General features: G+C 36.9%; 2 protein-coding genes across 2 annotated transcripts; both read left to right on the forward strand.

Moving 5' to 3' along the window:
• The first annotated feature begins 5,184 nt into the window (after positions 1-5,184).
• On the forward strand, positions 5,185-11,125 carry LOC135847716 (uncharacterized). Its single transcript, XM_065367385.1, has 2 exons — positions 5,185-5,443; positions 8,244-11,125. The coding sequence occupies exons 1-2, from the start codon at positions 5,369-5,371 to the stop codon at positions 10,554-10,556; spliced, it is 2,388 nt and encodes a 795-aa protein (XP_065223457.1). The 5' UTR covers positions 5,185-5,368; the 3' UTR covers positions 10,557-11,125.
• Positions 11,126-12,059: 934 nt separating this feature from the next.
• On the forward strand, positions 12,060-16,581 carry LOC135846320 (uncharacterized). Its single transcript, XM_065365348.1, has 3 exons — positions 12,060-12,318; positions 13,433-13,560; positions 15,007-16,581. Exons 2-3 carry the CDS (start codon positions 13,444-13,446, stop codon positions 16,504-16,506), a joined length of 1,617 nt encoding a protein of 538 aa, XP_065221420.1. The 5' UTR covers positions 12,060-12,318; positions 13,433-13,443; the 3' UTR covers positions 16,507-16,581.
• Positions 16,582-17,806: the final 1,225 nt, after the last annotated feature.

A 17,806-nucleotide genomic window follows, 5' to 3' on the forward strand; every position in this document is an offset into this window, starting at 1 on the left:
AGGTAAATGGCTCCGTTAAAATCTGAGTACGAAATATCCAAGGTAATGGTTTAGTGGTTAGATTCAATTAGATAGTCTAGTTAAAGACTTAATAGGACCTAATTAATGAATTGAGATGATCTCGGTGTAGATCTATGATGACAGTACCAACTATTTTCTACCTTGAGTTTGAAATGTACGTAATTCTTAGCTAATTACAATTCGAATTATATAATTAGGACAAGTCCGAAACATGATTGTCGTTTTGATAGGCTCTGCCTATTTTGTAAATAATGTGTAAATCTCCCATCTCTTTTGGTTTCTTGCTTGTTAATTCGAATCATATTATCATTAATTTTGATAGAGCTTAATTTTATGTTGATAGGTAGGTTTCCTTTCATCCTAAATACCCATCCCAATAATCCATTTATGTGAATCCTTTTATACCTACAACACTCGCTACTCTCCCTAGTCTAAAAATATTCATCAATTTCCTAATACCTATACAACATAAAATTAAAATGGCGCCCAACGTGGGGCTAGGGCTTAGTGTGTGTAAGTAGGTTTGATTACCTAATTAAAATTATTAATTTTCGATCTTTTCATGTCAAAATTCTATTCGAACATGTGGTTCAAATTTTAACATGAAAATAGGATTCGAATAACAAATAGGCCTAGATTAGTTTTATCTCGTTACCGCAATGTGACATTCTCTCGCCTATAGGAAAGTTCGGTCAGTCTCGGATAGGTAGGTACTGAATTGGTAGGTACCTATCTTCCTAGGGGTATTTGCGTGTGAGAGAGAATGTTTTAACTCGTGCATAATTGTACTAGCCTTCTAACGCGATAAAAATGTAACAGAAAAGTACCAGACCATCGAATGCATCGAGTACCAACGAGAAACGAACGAGATAACGATTACTCTTCAGCTGCTACAAAGTACCAGAATTGCATAGCATTAGAAATAAAACATGTTACAACTAGATCTACGTTCAAGTACTTTGTATTGCTATGGCAAGGCAGGGTTTGAGTAATAAAGGCCGCTAAATTATTTTCCCCTCTCCCGCATATGTTCGAACACCCGAGTGTTTGAAATATGCCTTAGTATTAGTATGTGTTTTTATAATAAAATCATCAAAAAATCAAATAAAAAATTATGTGTAGAAAAATCGACACTCGCGTCGACTAAATTCCAAGAATCGTAGGATATTTTTCTAGGTATTATTATCGTGATGTCGAGTCGCCATTTTGTAATGCTTATCTCTATTGTCTATTTCCAAACGATCGCAGTGTTTTGATACAAGCTCTTTGAGTATTCTTTCTACTTTCATTCGATGAACATCGTTGATTTTGCGTCGCGTAATTTTTCATCTATTTATGCTTTGTTTTTTGCGCTTTTTGATTCGATTTGAATGATGCGATCGTGTAATTAATGAATAATTGATTAACGTAAATGATTCTGTGAAGTTAAGTTCGATTTACTCGTGTATTTGTTCGATTTCGGTATATCATCTGTTCCAGCCGAATACGTTATCTTTGTTTACCATTTGGGATCTTCTATTTTTCGTATTGTTTTTTATAATGACTTTGATTGAGGTAAAGATTTTGGAATTTTGTCTAGATATGTGTTGTATTTTTCTTTTGTGTGTATAAATGTAAGCTCAAAAGTATTTTACGTGCCTAAATTGGTTATGAGAATAACCTGGCGCCTGACGTGAGTATTTGTATCCTTTTTTGATCTGTATTATGCACGTCAGGTATTTTTGAGCTGTTAGGTTAGTTTGTGTTAGTGTTAGAGTAGAATTCGAATGTAAAACCATTACCTAAGGATTCGAATAGTTAGGGAACTAAGTTCAGATAGGGATTTAGTTAGTTAGGAATATTCTGACCGGAACAAGCCATTGGTGTGCTTGAGTCTCCATTAATTCGATTTTATACAGTGAATAGTGAAGAAGAATTCAACGTTGCTGATATCGACGATTCGATTGTAGATATCCGATCCTTCGATCCAGCTATCATCAACTTTACGATTAATAATAGCGATATTAATCTAGAAATTTCGAATAACGAAGAAAGCGACGATTCTGCACGAACGATAACCGAAGCTGACGATTCGATTGAACGAGAACTTCGCGGTATTCGAGATCAATTCAACGAAACTCGATCCAAATTCTCCGACGACGAATTTGAATTACCTAAAAAATCCAGAAAAGCTCGCAGCTTATCAAATTCATCATCATCTTCGATAGCTTCAGCATCTCCGACTTCGATTACGAATAAATTCGATTTATTATCAACTGAAGAAAAGAAGAAGAAGCGTCAGTCTCGTCATCGTAGAAGAGCTAAACTTTTCTCTCCAGTTGGTCCAAAATTACGTGCGATTTCTCTTCCTCCAGGTTTCTATAGAGAAACAAAACCAACTTTTCGACCTCGTACAAAAAAGACGTACGATTCTAACGACAGTGATTATCACGAAGCTCGCGAAGAAATACCTGTTGAAGAAATTGCTGAAGTATTCGACGAAGTCATGCAAGCTGAACTCGAGGAGTTGAGAGCTAAGTATGCTGATTTGCAAGCGACTGAGAGGTCTCTTCGCGATAGATTGAATACTCGAGAATCTCTCCAGAATGATCCAGTTCCAGGAACGTCAACTGGAACCGGAGGTGTCTCTGCCAAACAATTATGTGATATATTGGCTGTTAATAATAGCACTTTTGCCGAAGAAGTTGCTAAACAATTCTCTATCTACGTTCCACAACCTCAACAACAAGGTGGACGTGGTGGTGGAGGTGGAGGTCGAAATCAAGACTTCGTTCCTCAACCTACTTGTTTGATAATACCGAAACGTAACTATAATTTAGCAGCTGATAGCGAAGAGCTTTCTTTCGGTATTCCCGGTACGAGATCATTATTGAAAATTTCACCAGTTGTATTTTCCAGCGTCGATAATTCGAATCACAGCAAAGCTACCAAGACGATTCTTCAAAATGCTCGTTTGAAATCTTGGACAGCTGGAAAAGACCATCGTTGTGTCGAAGAATTCATTGTTGAATTCGAAAACGAGATTCGTCAACTGGTTAAAACCAATCAGGAGTATAACATTGGATTTGATCATTTTCTTGATTCACCAGATTTGTTAAATTTCAAAAAACAAATGAAAGTAGACACTCCATGGCACGAAAATGCGATCAAATTGATTAAAATGTATTCGAATGTTCGTGAGCATTCTAATGAATTAAAATGTTTCAATGATAGTGTCAAAAAACCTCAACAGAGTGCTGTCGATTATGCCACTTTCTGGTTGCGCCGTTTACATTGGAACTCCTCGGTAGAAGCGAAATACGTATCTGAAGTTTTATTGGAAGACAATAAAATTGGAATGAAATATCGAGAAATTTTCAAAGAGTGTTCACCAACCGACTCTATTGAAGATTTAATTGAAAAAATTACGAAACTTGAATTCTCCGGTACTTCTAAAGAAAAGAATATCGATGCTTCCTCGTATTATCAACAAGTGACGAAACCTATGCTTGATAAAGAGAAGAAACCATATTCGAATAGAGACAGTTCAAGTTCCAGCAAATCTTCCAGTGGTTCTAGTTCGAATAAAGAGCCACCAAAGCCATCTTCAAATAAGCCAAATCCTTTTGAAAAGTTTAAAAAGGGTCAGCTGCTCAAATACGTCAGTTCAAAAGATGGCAAATACCAATTGAAAAAAATCGAGAGCATTAAAGAAGTAAATAACGAACCTAATGCTCAAATTTATATCATCGATCAAAATCATCAATTAGTCGATTATGTCAAGCCGAAAGAACCAGAACCTGAACCGGAGGGTGAAGCTTTCGATTGCGAATTCGATCCAAATGATTTAAACTACTGAAAGGTGCTACCAAAGGTCGCAGTAGTACCTTCACTCGAGTTAAGCCGACCAGAAAGTTCACTTTACCGAATGCTTCCATTGTGAATACCAAAAATGCACCGATTGTACCACCGGTTGTTCCTGAAATTCCAAAACAGAAAGAAAAAGTATATCTGTTTAACAAAGGAATCTTGTATATTGGAAGTACAGTAATGTACAAATTCTTACGCCAATATGAACACCTTCCACCAGTAAATCAAGGTGAATTCAAATTAGTCGGTGATAATTTGACAGCGAAAAAAGTAAACCAGCTATTCGATGAACATACCTTCGATATTCCTATTGGTATTGAACACGCAATTATTCACTTAGGATTGCAAGAATCACTTTTCAAGAAACTCGATAGTTCAATTTTTCAAATGGAATTGGAAAAACTTATCATGCGTTTACGAGACAATTATCAACTGAAACATATTGTTCTCGCTTTGATAGCTCCAACCAACTTCGCTGTTCCAACTGTTGAGTATTGGGAAACCCTCGAAGAAGTAAATAAAACTATTTACTTTACAGCAGGCAGACAAGACAAATGCCTGTTTTGGAACGCTTTTTCTCCATTCGTAAAACGCAATGAGTTAATTCCAACAGAAAAGCGTTGGTTTAAATACGTAGCGGAAGGAAATATTCTGTACAACGTAAAGACAGAATTATACCATGGCGGTGCCAGTCCACACAATGCGAAAGCTGATTTGTGCAGTTGGAAAATTTACAAGCTGAGTAAACTACAATACGAAATGTGCAGTTTCTTGAAGAAATTTTGTCATATCAATATCTTTTTGACAAAGTTCAAAGATCCGAAAGAAAAAGACGAAAATCTCGATCATCTTTATGGACGTACTGATGCTCCAGTGGTATTCAATTTAAACGATAGTATAATCGACGTATTACAACCAGTCGATATTGAGTATTCGAATAAAGACATCTCACCTAAAATCAAAGTTCAATTTGGCAAAATTGAGATCGATGCTCTGATTGACAACGGGTGTTCGCACGTTCTAATGAACGAAAGCGCTTACGAGCGTATTCTAGCAGAATATCCAGAATACAAGAAAAGCGAAGTGAAAGCTGAAGGGATGGGCCAAAAGTTCACATTGGCTGCTACAAAATCACATCCTAAGATAAATAAAATGGCATATTTATCAATCAGCTTTCCTACTCAAAAGCCAAATAAGAGTGTCTATAACATTCAAGTATTCATTGTTAAAGACCTCAACGCTCAGCTTATCATCGGTCGCAACCTAATGCGAGCATTCAAAATGGTCATCTTCACGGCGAAAAATTATATCGAATTAACTGATCCTGCCAATACTTCCGGTAAAAATCGAACGTTTACGATTCCATATCAAGAAGCTGAAAAAGTTCCAGTCAATTTCGAATTAAAACCTGATCCTAAACAACAGCCGTTGAAAGAGGTTCATTTTATCAACTTCATCAAACCAGAAGAAATATTTTCGATTAGTGAGAATCCTGAGTATGTCATCGAAACTGAGCTTCGTTACAAAATCGAAGAAGCTGTCGAAGGCACCGAATTATCTCAAAAACACAAAGGTACGTTGCGTAAGCACCTATATAACAATTATGAGCCATTTGAAAACAGGATAGGTCTATGTAATTGTTACGAGCATAGGTTTGCCTTTGTGGGAAATAAACTTCCCCCTCCTCATAAAGTTTGGTGTAAAACCAGACCTATTCCACATCGATATGAAGATGGAGTCCACGAAATCATCCGAAAGTGGAAAGAGGAGGGAAAGGTAGTTGAAAGACAGTCTCCTTATAAATTAGGATTAGTATACGTTGACAAAGGAGGTGGTAAAGTTCGAATCTGTCTTGATGGTCGTCCATTGAATGAATTTATTTATCGTCATTCTACAGAACCTCCGAACATAAACCATATGCGTATGAAGTTCAAAGACGCGAACTACTTTACAATATTCGATTTCAACAATGGTTTTATGCAAATAAAAGTAGTCGATGACCAACAATGCGTTTTATCATTTACTGTCGATGGCATTCCATTAGTCATGACAGTAGTTGGTTTTGGTACGGAGGATTCCCTTGCAGCATTTGTCTACGCTCTGAGATTGGTACTCCGCGGATGTGAAGATTTCACAGGAGTTTACGTAGACGATGTAATTATCTATTCGAAGACAATAGAGGAGCATCTTGAGCATATTCGAATCTTTCTCGAAAAAGTCAAAGCTGCGGGAATGACTTTAAATCTCCGTAAGACACAGTGGTGTCGAAGAAAGATAAAATATTTGGGAATGATCTTTTCTGACGAAGGCGTACAGGTAGATCCGGAAAAGATAGAACCGATATTGAATTTTGAGCTTCCCAAAGATGTAAAGTGCCTCCAGCAGTTTCTCGGTATGTTTCAGTACTACCGAGAATATATGCCGAGAATCAGCCTGCTGTGTGAGCCTTTATATGCGATGATTGCTAAAAAAGGTGTTTTCATTTGGACTGAAGAGAATATCCAATGTTTCAATTTATTGAAACAAGAATTAGCCAATGAAACCCTTCTCACTTACCCTGACTTTTCCAAGCCCTTCTACGTATATACTGATGCGTCTACGAAGGCAATTGGAGGTGTTGTTATGCAACCGAATAGAAAGAATGGGAAAGATCTTATGATGCCGATAGCTTTTACTTCCAGAGTCTTAAAAGGATACGAAAAATCCTACTCTGTGATGGAGCTAGAATTATTAGCCGTTGTCCATCTATTGGCTAAAAATTATTATTTGCTCGCTGGAAATGAGGTGAACTTGTATACTGACAACATAGCAGTCACCTATTTGAAGAAAAATCAATTACTTCCGAATAGAATTATAAAGTGGTTACTTTATCTGGATAATTTTCGTATCAATATTCGTCATATTGCTGGAGCTGAGAATTCGATCGCAGATTTTTTGTCTCGCTATTCATTTAACATCACTGAAAACGATAAGAATTTTACCATATTTCTATTCGATTATGTAACACCGAAGTGTTTGTATACTGAATTTCGAAGACTTCGTTCGATTCAAAATAATGATACAGCAGTTCAAAATTGGATCGCAAAAGCACCAGAACGAGTTCGAATTGATGATAATTTAAAGTTGATTGTTTTCCAAAATCAAAATGACCAAGAATGGAGAATTTTCATTCCAAGTAATCTCCAACTTGATATCATTAACCATTACCATTATGACTATGGGCACGTTGGAATCACGAAATTAATTCGAATCATTCGTAGGCATTTTGATTGGCCTGGACTGACGTCACAAGTGCAACAATACGTTAATGGTTGTATATCTTGCCAGGTATCAATGCGAACTACATCAAGAATGTATGGTCCAATTCAGTCGATAACATCTGACAACTTTAATCATATTCTTTGCCTGGATAATTTTGGCCCAATTCCATCTAGTACAGCTGGTGTTGACCATGTATTCGTAATAGAGGATCATTTCACCAAATACGTTAGACTTTACCCAATGAAAGTCGTGACCTCTACGAATATCATTGATCGAATGGAAAAATGGATGGCTGAATTTGGTTGCCCAAAGATCATTTTGAGCGATAATGGACCGCAATTTTCCTCAAAACTATGGAGAAAATATTGGCTCAAAAAGAATGTTCAAATACGTTATACATCGCGTTATACGCCAAATTCGAATCCTGCCGAACGTATAATGAGCACATTAGGTTCAAGTATTCGAAAATACCTCAGTGATAAGCAGAAAGCATGGTGTCGTATTATTCCTGATATTGAGCGAAAACTCAATTACACTGAGAGTGCTGTGACTGGATGTATTCCCTATGAAGCAGTTAAAGGTAGACTCGTTCCTGATCCACTCGTTGAAATTGTAAAGAAACGGAAATTACCTGAAAATCTCCATCAGAAGATATTCGATAATCAACGTAAAGAAATCGAGAAAAGAAGAGAATATTTTAGCAAAGTTCATCCTCCAGTTCGATTAAAAGAAGGGGATCGTGTCTTCGTAAAAAACCGAGTCCAATCTTCGAAAGAAAAAGGTGTCGCCGCTAAACTGTCTCATCAGTGGAAAGGTCCTTATAAAATAGTCAGTAAACCTTGGATCAACGTTTACGAGTTGGAAGACGAAAATAGGCCCGGCTACATCATTCGTGAGAACATTAGACATCTGAAAAAATACGACAAGGCAACCGATGATCCAGAAACGCCTCCTATAGAGTAGTGTCTTAAGTCTCGTCTTGTCTTAGTCTTCTTTTCTCTCTCTCTCTTTTTTAATTATATTTTAGCGTTATGAAATAGTTTGTATTCGAATAAAAAAGTCTCGTAGAATTATTCTAATCTATGAAAAATAGTATTTTAATTTGTTCACAGAATAACATGTACGCGAGTTGTCTCGAGGGACACGTGCATCCTCTAAAGAATCAACAAATGCAGAACATCGCTGCTCATACTTGCACCGCTGATGACCTTGATCTACGAGTAATGTACGTACGTGGAAAACAGCAGCGGACACTATTGATTGTTTTCCAAGAGGTCACCTGTCCAATTAAAACAACCATTCGCCGCTATATCGATCGTCTCAACCTTCATCCTGAACTGGCAGAGTATTACAGAGAGAGCGAATTTCAACGGATTGAGCTATATATCAGAGAGTATCTCTTAACCGTCTTGGCTGCTGATCTGATAAAAGGTTTCAAGCGCTGCGTCATACCCGATCCGGCTCCGAAGCTATCTGAACAGGTGTCTTCCGTTGCGGTTGAAATCATCAATTTACGATCGTTCTTGGTTGATTCAGTCACCTCGCTTTGGGTACCTCCGCCTCCTCTCGCTCGTCCGAATCTTTCGATAAATATACGAAGAGCCTTCTCCGTCGACGATTTGAATCTGCCACCGTACGTAATTCCCGCCGTTCATGTCGAAAATGCCGAAGAAGTCGTCGCTCCTATTCAAATTCCAGCAAACGATAATGTCGCTACTGCCGCTCAGTCTGCTGAAGAAAACTCCGATAATGTTTTCGATACGACTGATGGCGATGATGACGATGTATTCGATTTAAATGCCGAAAGTTTAAATAAGACGTTCCACGATCTCAACGTTATTCTTTCCGAAAATGATGTTCGAATAATCAATTCAACGAGACGTGAATTATCTGTCAACCTTACCAGATGTGATTCGAATAAGTCTGAACTGAAAAGTCCTGATGAAGGAGTGCCAGAAGCCAAACGTCATGAGCCCGAAGTGTTATCTAAGCCACCGAAATCCGTAACGTTTCACTTTGCTGAAGGTGAACTACCACCTCATCGATTAGTCACGACAGATGAACCACTTCCTTTCACACTAGAAAGCATGTTGGCCCAATTAAAGGCGAATTCGAATAGCGCACCCTCAACCTCATATTTGGTACCTCCAGTGATTGCATCCTCAAGTGACCACATCTTCGTTCGACCGCCGTCTACAGATGCTGAGAATGAAAAATGCAACGATAAATCCGAGAATTCATCTGATAACAAGAAGCTTGCCGATTCGAATGATGTTGGAAATTCAGTCACTGATAAGCCTAGTAATTCGAATGATCAACAAAGTATCGAAATTCCTGTCGAAGTTCCAGCAGTGATTCCTGCAGAAGTTCCAGCAATGATTCCTGCAGCAATTCAAGTCGCTCCTCCTGACGATCGTGCTTATCTTCGAGTAACTTTTCCACGGTTCAATTACGCCGAAATTGACGGCAAACAGTACTTCGCTAGAGACTTGATTGATTCGGACCAGATTCCAGAGCAAACGTTCCAACAATACGTCCCTGCCTTTTTCCCAAGAGATTACTACAGAATGCCATTCGAATGGGACCAACCTGATTCTTATTTGCGCCTCTGGAATGGTCTGAATCGCGGAACAACAGTAAATTATCATATTGTGGTACCTATCTATTCGAGGTACGTACGTAGGCAAACATTCGAATGGCCACGTACGAGAACAGAAGCGTTATGTTGGAGGAACCATCTAAATTTCGTTCGTAAAACAGCACACGAAGAAATCTTTCCTCACAATCACGTCGACTTCCCCAGATGGAGCTACGTACATAGAAACCTTCCAATAAACCATCTTATTACGATTCTTGGCAATGTAGGAGGTCAAGAACTTGAAATTATATTCGATGCGACTCTACCTGTTTGTTTAATCAGCCAAGCTGCTGTGGATAATCTCGCTCCATTCGTCGATCTCCATTTCGAAGAGTTACAGCATCCTCGTGCTATCTATGTACCATGGAAGGACTTTGTGAGGGTGGTTTCTCGTAAAACAACAGCTTTGCCCATTCGATTGACTCCGAACATTCATCATCATGTTGAGGAAGAACATGTGTTCAACTGCTACGTGGCTGATTTCCCTGTCTCTCGCTGTCGTGATCCGAAATTGGGCACTATTATCCTTGGTAGACAGTTGACGTCTCACATCGTCCGTTACGATCCAGTTAAACTTGATATGTCGATAATGGGTCCTGAGGAGAACAGGCGAAATAGATCGATTCGTTGCAAGGAAAAAGCCCCAGAGATTCGGATCCGTGGCTTGATGAAGACTTTGCGTGAGGCGAATCCGGTTGATATCGAGACGGAATTCAAACCGGTGAGACAGTTTTGCATTGAAAAGACGAAAGGGTGCAGATACGACGAAGATTATGTCGACTTTTAGTTCGAATTTTGTACTTCTTTTTCTCTCATTTAAATTTTTGCATGTGTCCCTCTTGAAAAATTGTGAATTTTGTGTACTGTTTATCGATTGCGACTAAATCTACCCGGATATGACTCTGTAAATATTTTATTTTTCTTTTTTCTTTTTTATTTGAATTATTGTTATTGGTGTTTAGTTCGATTTGTTTTGTTTTGTTTTTGTTTAAAAAATTTGATCATTGAATAATTTTTCCTTACGAAGGTTTTGTAAAATAGTTTATTAGATATTCCATCTGTCATTCGATTTAATATCTCAGTTGAAAAATTATTGTATTCCTGTTTCTTACTTGTGTAGTCTAGCTTTTCCTTTTCCTACTCGGCGATTTCTTCCTTGTCGGGGGGAGAGTTTATGTAGTATAAGTACCCCTTGCTATCATGGGATAGACTGTACTTATTACATGAATTCGAAGAGCTTACGTCAGAGAATAAATCTAGAGTGGGAAATGAAAAAGTTTATGACGCTAGGTACTTACCTACCTAGCTGCAGTATGTTTTTATTCGATGTAATTGTAAGAACGTGTGATATATGTTCAACCGCTTTTTTATCTTTTATTATTCAAATTGCAATGTAAATTGTTTCTAATTCGAATGAATAATTAAAACTATTTTCAATGATCTAATATTCGCGTCGTGAAAGTTAATTTGCTCAAAGGAACATGTTTTTCTGATTGATTCGAGTATTGGATCTAATGGAGTAAGTCATATTTTCGAGTACACCGGCATGGCTGGGACTTGATCCCATGCCAGTTCCGGTCAGAATATAGGTCTTATTTCATAGTTAGGTTTAGAGATAGCCAAGGTAAATGGCTCCGTTAAAATCTGAGTACGAAATATCCAAGGTAATGGTTTAGTGGTTAGATTCAATTAGATAGTCTAGTTAAAGACTTAATAGGACCTAATTAATGAATTGAGATGATCTCGGTGTAGATCTATGATGACAGTACCAACTATTTTCTACCTTGAGTTTGAAATGTACGTAATTCTTAGCTAATTACAATTCGAATTATATAATTAGGACAAGTCCGAAACATGATTGTCGTTTTGATAGGCTCTGCCTATTTTGTAAATAATGTGTAAATCTCCCATCTCTTTTGGTTTCTTGCTTGTTAATTCGAATCATATTATCATTAATTTTGATAGAGCTTAATTTTATGTTGATAGGTAGGTTTCCTTTCATCCTAAATACCCATCCCAATAATCCATTTATGTGAATCCTTTTATACCTACAACACTCGCTACTCTCCCTAGTCTAAAAATATTCATCAATTTCCTAATACCTATACAACAGTTGGTCTGTGGTTTGATTATATATTCGATTCTCTTCGTATACTTTTAATCTGTGCTTTTATATGCCGTTAATGGTTTTAATTACTTTTCGTAATTATGTTTTTATATAATTAAATATGATGGAAAATGACGAGTTTCGTGTTTATTAATTCAATAGCAGGCTACAACGATATCGCGCAACATCGAATGTGCTCCCGGAAGGGAACCCCTCCCTAAACTTATATTCATTGCTTATCTTTAGTTTCATAGATTATTGACTTTGCATTTGTGATTTCTGCGTTCCTGTACTATAGTTGTGTTTTCGTTGTTGCAAAGCGTTAATACGATATTTTGATTGTTGAAGTTGAAAATTATTATAATTTTTGAACGTTGTGCTTCGTTGGGTCGTTATCTAGTATCTGAAAGTTAACTCTTCAAGTGATTGATATAGGCTGCAGGTAACTTTGTTTCCTTCAAAAGTCATAATTAATTACGCTATGTTGTAGTTGGGCCTTGGTATAGTAAATTTTTACACTAAAACTTCATCCGATGGTGAAAGTTTTCAGTGGTTGCATAATTATTTCAAGTAATTTTGCCTGGTCTAACTCTAATGGCTTCAAAACGAAATTGTAGTGAGGTACTCAATGAAGCCGAAATGAAAAGTTCCCAAAGATGCATATGTTTGTGTGAGGTCTTTACCTCAACTCGAATCAAGCTTCGGCTTGCACAATGAATATTCATGAAGGTGCGAGAATATAACGTTTATTCGACGAAGGTAGGAAGGTACGAGAACAAGTGATCAACGTCAACTGCTGACAGAGTGACAGTGACAACCTGACAGCCATGTGACAGGGTGACAGCTGTCTGCTGTGGTTCGAACGAAGTAAATGCCTCGTACTTGGTTGCCTGCGCGCGCAGATGCGCTTGGCAGCTTGGTAGTCGCATGTCAGGTGACTCGGATGTCACTAATGTCACCTGATTCGCGCGACGCGACGCCACCGTTTGTTTATTGTTAGTTTTTTTTTGTTTTTTTTTTAATGAAAAATTTAGGGTCTAAAAATACTTGAATTGGTGAGAACAGAAAGGGGCTATTTCGTTTAAATTGACCAAAAACCCCTTGAGGTGTAAAACTTTTTGCCCAAGTTGTCAATTTATTCGTCTTTTTTTCAGTACAGAGATTAACTTGAATTTCAAAAAATGGTCTTCTCAAAAATGTTTGTTATTTTTCAAGGAATTCAAAAAATTTAACAAAAAAGTCATAAATGCAGACCCGCCCTTTTTCTGCGCCCAAATACCACTTTCCCGGCAGTTTTGCAGAAATCTGACATCACCAGTCAATCCGCCGTATTTCAAAACCCACATATCCGTGAAAAAATTTTTTCCGAAATTGTGACTTGGTCCCTTTCTGTTCTCACCGATTCACTTATGGGTACGATACCTGTTTGTGTTTCTCGCCAATACATATGTTTCACACAATCAAATTATTACTTCATTATTTTTAGATAGTAAAAAATAATATATGTAATTCTTATTACCAAAATTATTAATCAGAAACAAATGAATTTTTTTCAGATTCAAACATCATGTCAGAGGAAGATGTGAATTTTCGTCAAGGGTTCAACGCCATAGAACGTGATTTTTTTGCTCCAGATGAATTGCCAGATTCGACGTTAAATTATTCCTCAACTCGTCAAATAAAGGTGAATACTTAATCCAGAATACTCGAAACTACCACTTAATAGGTAGTGTTTAAAATTCAAGTTAGGATTTCATTCCACGAAAATTCAGATTAATATAGAAAAAGTATCACCCGCAAAAGAATCCAAAACGACTAAAGAGTGAAAATATTCGCCAGCTGTCCTGCCTGTCGTGATAAGAAATCTCAGTTTTTTATTATTCGTAGAACAGGTACAAAATGTTGTCAAATCAAAAATACTGGCCGTGTTATTGCAAATGGAATAAAATTGAAAAAAATTTATCCTCGTAAATTTTTCTTTTTGGTTATTTGAAATCCAACTTTTTGTGATACTAGAAGCGTCGATTAAAATTCTATTTTTAGAGAATCGAAAAAGTCGCCCTTATAAATCAGTTTCCTCGATTTTCTGATTAACAATTTTGTGGCACTTATACCTATCGATTTTATTTTTACAAGAATCAATCATCTCGACATTATTTTGTAAAAAATAAAAAGTTAGGTAAACATTCTTCAGAATAATTTAAAAATGTAAACAGTTATCACAGGGATTGAACTGTTCGTGAGGTCTTATAGCCTCAACACGAATCAAGCTTTTGCTTGGTTAAAAAATAATAGTCACGAGCAAACGTAAACAACGGTTTATTTAAAGTGCCAGCACTTTAGGCGTATTTAGCGAGTAATTACACATACACACGTATGGTATGGTACGAGTACATACTCGTGCAACAAAAAGATAACGATAACGAATGAATATCAGAATTCTGAATTCGGATCGGCCGATCGGCTGTGGCGAGGCAAGAAGACTACCTAATACAGTATAAGCCTCGAACTTGAAGCGTAGCAGCGATGTCGCCTCATCTCAACCGAGCGATTCAGATGTCGCCTGATTCGCGCGAGGCCTTACTGATGAGTGATGATTGTGAAAAATTGGCAAAAATATTGAAAAAGCGAAAAGTATATCGGAATTGAGAATAATCGATTTCATTAATTTCATGAGATTGATTTTATGGGAACTAATTTTTTTAATAACCAATATTAATTGAAAAATCATGTCAAGAACTGAGATTTTATTTACAAAACATCAACATCAGGACGTACGTCACGATACGTACGTGATCCTGGATCCTGTTTCACGAGGGCAACCTTTAATTCCTAGATTTATTTTCAATTTTAAATTCATTTTTAGGTGATGTGATAACGTGGTATTCAATATGAGCTGGATAGGTACCTACTACCTACTTAAATTTCAATCAAAATTTCTAAATGTTTCTAAGCTGGACGACCTTTTTTGTAAACTGGCAAGAAAAAAATTACAATTTTGTAACTCAAGGGTGGCAAAAATACCTACCTATTTGAAACTTTGAAAGTAGTTAAGCGTTTATATGTGACTTTCTTTTTAGGTTTATTACCCCGAATTGAATTTTTATGTTGTGTTTTATTTTTGTTTCAGAAACTGGATGGAAATTCTTGTAATGAAATGGAAACTGCTCATATCGATTTAGAAGATAAAAACTCATACGTCCATGTCCAACTCATTCCAAGTTTAGAAGACATGGCTACTCTTGCGGCAACTTTAGAAACGTTGAATAATCATTATTACCACTCTCAGGAGAGACCCCTATTCTGCGACTTTCTAAGAATTACGGACACAGTAATCGATGATTTGATGGTACCGAACTGCATCAAGGAAAAAATGAAAGCACTTTGTGCGAAGATGGAAAAAGAAGAGTATTTTCTTAGATATGCTGATGTCAAGGAGAGTCACAGGCCTAATATCCTGAGATTGCGCAGTGTATACGATAATGATTCGTATTTTCATTTCTACGGACTGGTTTGGGACGTGAATGGTCACATTGACCACAAAAAAACTATAGAGAAAGCTTTATCGCGTTCAAGCCATTTGAATGATGGCGATCTCATATTCGAAATAATAACCGCATACTGTTTAGAGAATCATATAATGGATTTTCCTCTGGATTCTTTGAGTGAAGAGTTCATCAGAACTGTGGAAAAGGAAAAAAATTTTTCTTCCAAACATGAATTAATTTATTACTGGATGGAATTTAAAAGAAGGAATAATCTTGAAAGGTACGATGCAAGCTATGAATCTGCTTTGACTACCGTGCTTGATACGATGAAATGGGATGCTGACGAATTCCAATGGTCTGCGTACGAATACTTCTGGGAATCTTTCGATGACGACGATCAAGTGGAATTGACTAAGAATTTAATTCAAAACTGTGGTTATAAAAAATATCAGAAGATTTTATTCTCAAAATTGAATAAAAATCAGCTCAATCGATTGTATTCTGGAGGACCTCTTACCATTATCGCCAACTTTTTGTCTTTGGGAGAATTCGATCTAGCGAAGGCGACTTGGGATCGTATCAAGTTGACCATCGCATGTGAGAAATACGAACTTCTATTTGAACACATCTGGAAGAATCGAAAATCCGATGAAGAAGGATGTGTGCAATTTTTAATTTATTTATGGAACACCGCACCTACGAACTTAATCGAGTACATGATCGAGATGGAAAATTATTGTCAAATTACGGACACGTTTTTGCAAGGTAACCCAATGCTTGAAAGTTCCAGTGGTTGTGAATTTCTGAAAGCTGTTTTATCTCGAACGACGCCCGAATTCAAACTGGAATTTTTGCTACAAGCTGGACCATGCTTAGCACTGAATCATCCGGAAGTGTTCATTTCATTGACTAATCATTGTTTGAACGAAACTGAACGTGTAGCAGTCAGGGAAAGTTCACGTATTGAAGCAATGGAGTCGAATCCACCAGCTGGAATTATGGACAGCGACAGCGAATGCGACGAGTCAGATGATGAATGGTACTCACCCGAGTATGATGATGTGTTTCAGGAGTTTCGCTATGGAATGGAAATCCATCATAACATGACCGAAGAGTCTGATAGTACGACTGATTCTGATTAATTTATAGAATATATGTTATGTATATTACTCTTACGTTTTGTACCCACATTTAAAATACAATGTGATAGAGTCCAGGCTTGAGCTATTATTCATTACGGGACTCCAACAAAAATGTAACGAAGATATTTGTATTTTTCCGGGAGGGGGAGGTGGACAGAAATCACAAAATTACCGAAAAACACTCCTTCGAAAATTTTAAAAGTGCATTTTAAAATTCGCCAACCAAATTTTCAATCGGTGAACAGGGTGAACTAGTTTTATCAAAGGTGTTGCGACGATTACCACATGTTTTCTTCGAATAATCTATGAACATTTTGTTTGTACATTTCTTCTTAGAGTAAAATTTCGGTAGGTAGGTACCCATTTTCTTCTCGACATTGCAAAGCAAAACTGAAACTAAAAAAAAAGACTAAATATTTAAAACTGAAGTTTTAATTATTCTTCAGTTTTTCCACTGTCGTTTTTTAAAATAGATTTATTTTTCAAAAATGTGTAAGAAGGTGATAAATTTTTGGATTTTTAGAACTAATTGCTACACCTATTTTTTTACTCAAAAAAAACGCTAACGACGAAAAAAAGGCATAAAAATATTAAATCAAAATTTCAGCCTTTCTGGCCAAAAATAAGCATGTTAAAGCATTTACACTAAAAAAAAAAGAGAAAAAGAAAAAGCACTGCTTATCAACTTTCACCATTCGTCTCAAAATGGAATAAATCGCAAAGAAAATGAGGAGGTGGAAAGCAAAGCAGCCCTGTGGGCACGTTTGGCACTCGGGACGCAATGCCAGCGAAAAAGTGCCAAAATCTGACACTAAGTGTCACATTTTGGCACTCGCAGTGTCAGATTTTGGCACTCGAGTGTCAGACATTGGCACTGAGTGTCAGATTTTGACACTGGAGTGTCAGATCTTGACACTGGAGTGTCAGGTGACGACACTCGGGTGTCAGGCATTGGCACTCTAGTGTAAAATGTTGGCACTGGAGACATTTTCCAATAACACAAGTCTCAATTTTTTAGTTTTTAACAACAAAAACGTTTTTGTTGTTTAAAACTTTGCTTAAACATTAAAAAAAAAATCGCAAAATTTCAGATTTATTGAAAATTGAATTTTAATTTAAAATTACTCAAGTTCAAAAAATGTTTATGCATCAAAAGTTTGAAATCAAGTTTGTTGGTAGGGTGGTTTAATTATAACCTTATAATGAATGAGTTGGTGAGTGGTTTCAGAGGAAATGACCCAGTTCTAAAAGATAAGTATTCAAGATTTTCTGTCGATGTAGACCTTTGCCTTCAAAATCC

This window comes from Planococcus citri, chromosome 5 (genome assembly GCF_950023065.1).
Source record: "Planococcus citri chromosome 5, ihPlaCitr1.1, whole genome shotgun sequence".
NCBI lineage: Eukaryota > Metazoa > Arthropoda > Insecta > Hemiptera > Pseudococcidae > Planococcus > Planococcus citri.

Coding starts and splice junctions, on each gene's coding strand:
- LOC135847716 (XM_065367385.1), top strand. CDS start 5,369: ATGTCATCGAAACTGAGCTTCGTTACAAAATCGAAGAAGCTGTCGAAG. Junction 5,444..8,243: donor ATTATCTCAAAAACACAAAG/GTACGTTGCGTA, acceptor ATTTGTTCACAG/AATAACATGTACGCGAGTTG.
- LOC135846320 (XM_065365348.1), top strand. CDS start 13,444: ATGTCAGAGGAAGATGTGAATTTTCGTCAAGGGTTCAACGCCATAGAA. Junction 13,561..15,006: donor CCTCAACTCGTCAAATAAAG/GTGAATACTTAA, acceptor TTTTTGTTTCAG/AAACTGGATGGAAATTCTTG.